The 2,769-nt window shown below is 37.9% G+C and overlaps 1 protein-coding gene across 2 annotated transcripts in view; it reads right to left on the bottom strand.

Moving 5' to 3' along the window:
• Positions 1-270, bottom strand: part of LOC116691601 (cytochrome b5 reductase 4) — a 28,072-nt gene extending 27,802 nt beyond the window's left edge. The window contains exon 1 of one of the 2 annotated variants that reach the window (XM_032519359.1): positions 15-270. In XM_032519359.1, the coding sequence (XP_032375250.1) occupies positions 15-162 (148 nt within the window). In that variant the 5' untranslated portion in view covers positions 163-270. The remainder of the gene's footprint in view (positions 1-14) is intronic. The other variant, XM_032519360.1, reaches the window with a different exon arrangement.
• Positions 271-2,769: the final 2,499 nt, after the last annotated feature.

Genomic DNA, 2,769 nt, shown 5'->3' with positions numbered 1-2,769 from the left:
TGCAAATAACCCACCTGAAATCAAACTGTTGAATACATTGGTGAAAGATAAACCATTTCGGCCTCTGCTTGATCCACTCTCGCTGTTATCATCATCATCATCATCATCATCATCATCATCTTCATCATCCTCTTCTGAATCTCTCTGGTTTTCTTCTGACATTGTGAAAACATGGTATGGCACAGAGTTTTATGTTGTATCTGTTTACAGTGTAATGCAGTGTAGGCCTACCTCAGACTTTCATCGGGGCATCTGAAGGGTTTGCTTTTGAAAGGCTAATCTGCTAAGAGGATTCTCCGACTTCAAAATAAAGGTCCATGTGCACCTACATTCTAAGACACGTGTTAAACCAAAGGCCTGCGGGCCAAATACGGCCCCGCACAGACTTTGATCCGGCCTACATGTCAATTTAGGATCCCAATAAATGTCGCTTTTTTTTGGCCCTTCTTTTGATGTTTTTGTCACTTTTTTCAACCTTTTTTGGGCTTTTTTCTATGATGGCTAATAAAACATTTTTTGCTAACTTTTTTAAGGACTTTATGTGGACCAAACTGTACGCAAGAAGACTTTATAAGACATGCAATAGTACAGTCATTTGACTTTTCTCTTGAATAAAAGCATGTTAATAAATGAAACGTGTTTTGCCCCGGATGTGATTCTCATTTTCCAGTGTGGTCCTCAGTGAAATTGAGTTAGTCACCCCTGCTCGAAGAAATATTTCTCTATTAAGAGTTACATGACTGTTCGTATATTTTAACAGAGAGTGTCCACAGAACATGATTCACAGTTTTATTTACATTTATTTACATTTCCAATTTCATTATGGGACATTTCTCTGTGCTACAACAACACCATAACCGCATATTATTAACCAGCACTTGCATCAGCGAGAGTCAAACAAAGTGTTTAAAGCGTTGAAAAAAAGTTTTAAATGAATTAAAGATCAGAGTTCATTTCAGAAGTTTAATAACTGAGCAGCTTCGTGTGAGGGAATTTTGAATAACAGAAAATGTTCTGTATTACTGTAGCTACACTCACAATTTCAGATTCTAATTACGTGACAAAGTCCGGGCAATGAACCGCCAGAACCTTTTCTGATTTATTAAATAGAGTACATGGCAGTAAAGTACTGAATCTTGAATTTAAAAAAAACTCCATTCCTGAGGCAGGCAGCTGTTTAGAAGGTTGGCAGTACCTGCTGCTACCAGAGAGCCGGTGGAGGATGCCAGAGGTGGAGAAACTGCCATGCTGAAGAGGAAGGCCTTTTGGTTCATGCAATCATGGAACTCCTAAATTAGCAGGTTATTTGCCGGTTAGAGGGAGTGCAGCCTCTGTGCGTCACATAGACAAAGACTTTCAAAAATGTATTATATTCAGTACCCTGACCCTAAACAATAAGTTATGCATACAGTTATATTCATTCATTTTTCCATGGCATAATGACATTTTAAAGACAGCAGAACAGCTTCAGATATTCTCATTTCAAAACCCTGAATGTGTAAATGTAAATGTGCCACCTGCTCATCAGATAAACACTCACACACATTCACACTCCGATGGGGCAACTCGGGGTTCAGTGTCTTGCCCAAGGACGCTTCGACATGGGACTGCAGGGCCAGGAATTGAACCAGAAACTCAGAAAAAACAGCGTTGTGCTCATGTTGGCCAGCATGACTGATGGGTGGTTTTACAGGGTTTCATGAGATCAACTTGTATAGGACTGCATCAGTTCAACAAGAACTGTATCACTGTCATTATATCATGTTTTGTTTTTCTCTAAAATGTACTGATATATTGTTTTATTGTTTTATTTTAGAAAAAATATTCTGTTCTATAGTAGCCTCATCTGGTCTATTCATTTTGTATTTGTCAGTTTCTTGTTGGGTTTCTGTAAATAACATCACAGAGTACGGTCTAGACCTGCTCTTTACGAAAAGCGCAATGAAATAACTGTTGTTGTGATTTGGTGCTATATAAATAAAACTGAATTGAAATTGAATTGAATATACTGTGTATGGGACAAATAAATCTGCTTTGATTTGACATCACTCCTGTGGGAGAGCCTAACCATCTTTGTTTTTGCCTCTTTCTTAATTATTCATACTTTCTAAAGGTTCTATTGTTCCTTGGATCTGTCTTTGTGCTGCTACAATCACCCAACATCCAGAGGGTTTACATGCAACCACAACAACAATGCAGTGCAACATGTTCTTCTGTGCAGCTTCCTGAAGATGGCAGCAAAGGTCAACACTGATACAATAGCCGGCAACACTTTTATGGTTTTGATGCTCTTCATGGATGTTTTCTTGTATTCCATTACAAGGCAACATGAGCACATGTGAGCCAACTCTGAGTTTGAATTGCCAACATAGAGGGCTATTTTCTAAAGTTAATCTTACACATTGGAGCTAAATGCTTTGCCAGTGATGTCACTGGTGCATTTAAAAGTGTCATGTTTATTGCTTCCTACATTGTCAACAGTGCTCATTCCAACTTAAAAAATGAGTTGCATACATTATTTTGAGTTTTAACTACTCTTTCTGGATTGTGCTGCCAACATAACAATAATAGTTATAACTAATTCCCAAGTTTTTAATAAAAACTCATATCAACTGCCAACTTGTAATCATAATAATCAGTTCATACAAATATACAGATGTTTTGTTGTTGACACAGCATGAAATCACTTGCCTACACTCGTATTTTACCCCTTTTTCTCCCAATCTTGTGTCACTCTACCCATCTCTTCCTCTCTTTGTGTAGATGCAG

The sequence above is a fragment of the Etheostoma spectabile genome, chromosome 6 (genome assembly GCF_008692095.1).
Source record: "Etheostoma spectabile isolate EspeVRDwgs_2016 chromosome 6, UIUC_Espe_1.0, whole genome shotgun sequence".
NCBI lineage: Eukaryota > Metazoa > Chordata > Actinopteri > Perciformes > Percidae > Etheostoma > Etheostoma spectabile.
This window is presented reverse-complemented; position numbering and strand designations above follow the sequence as displayed.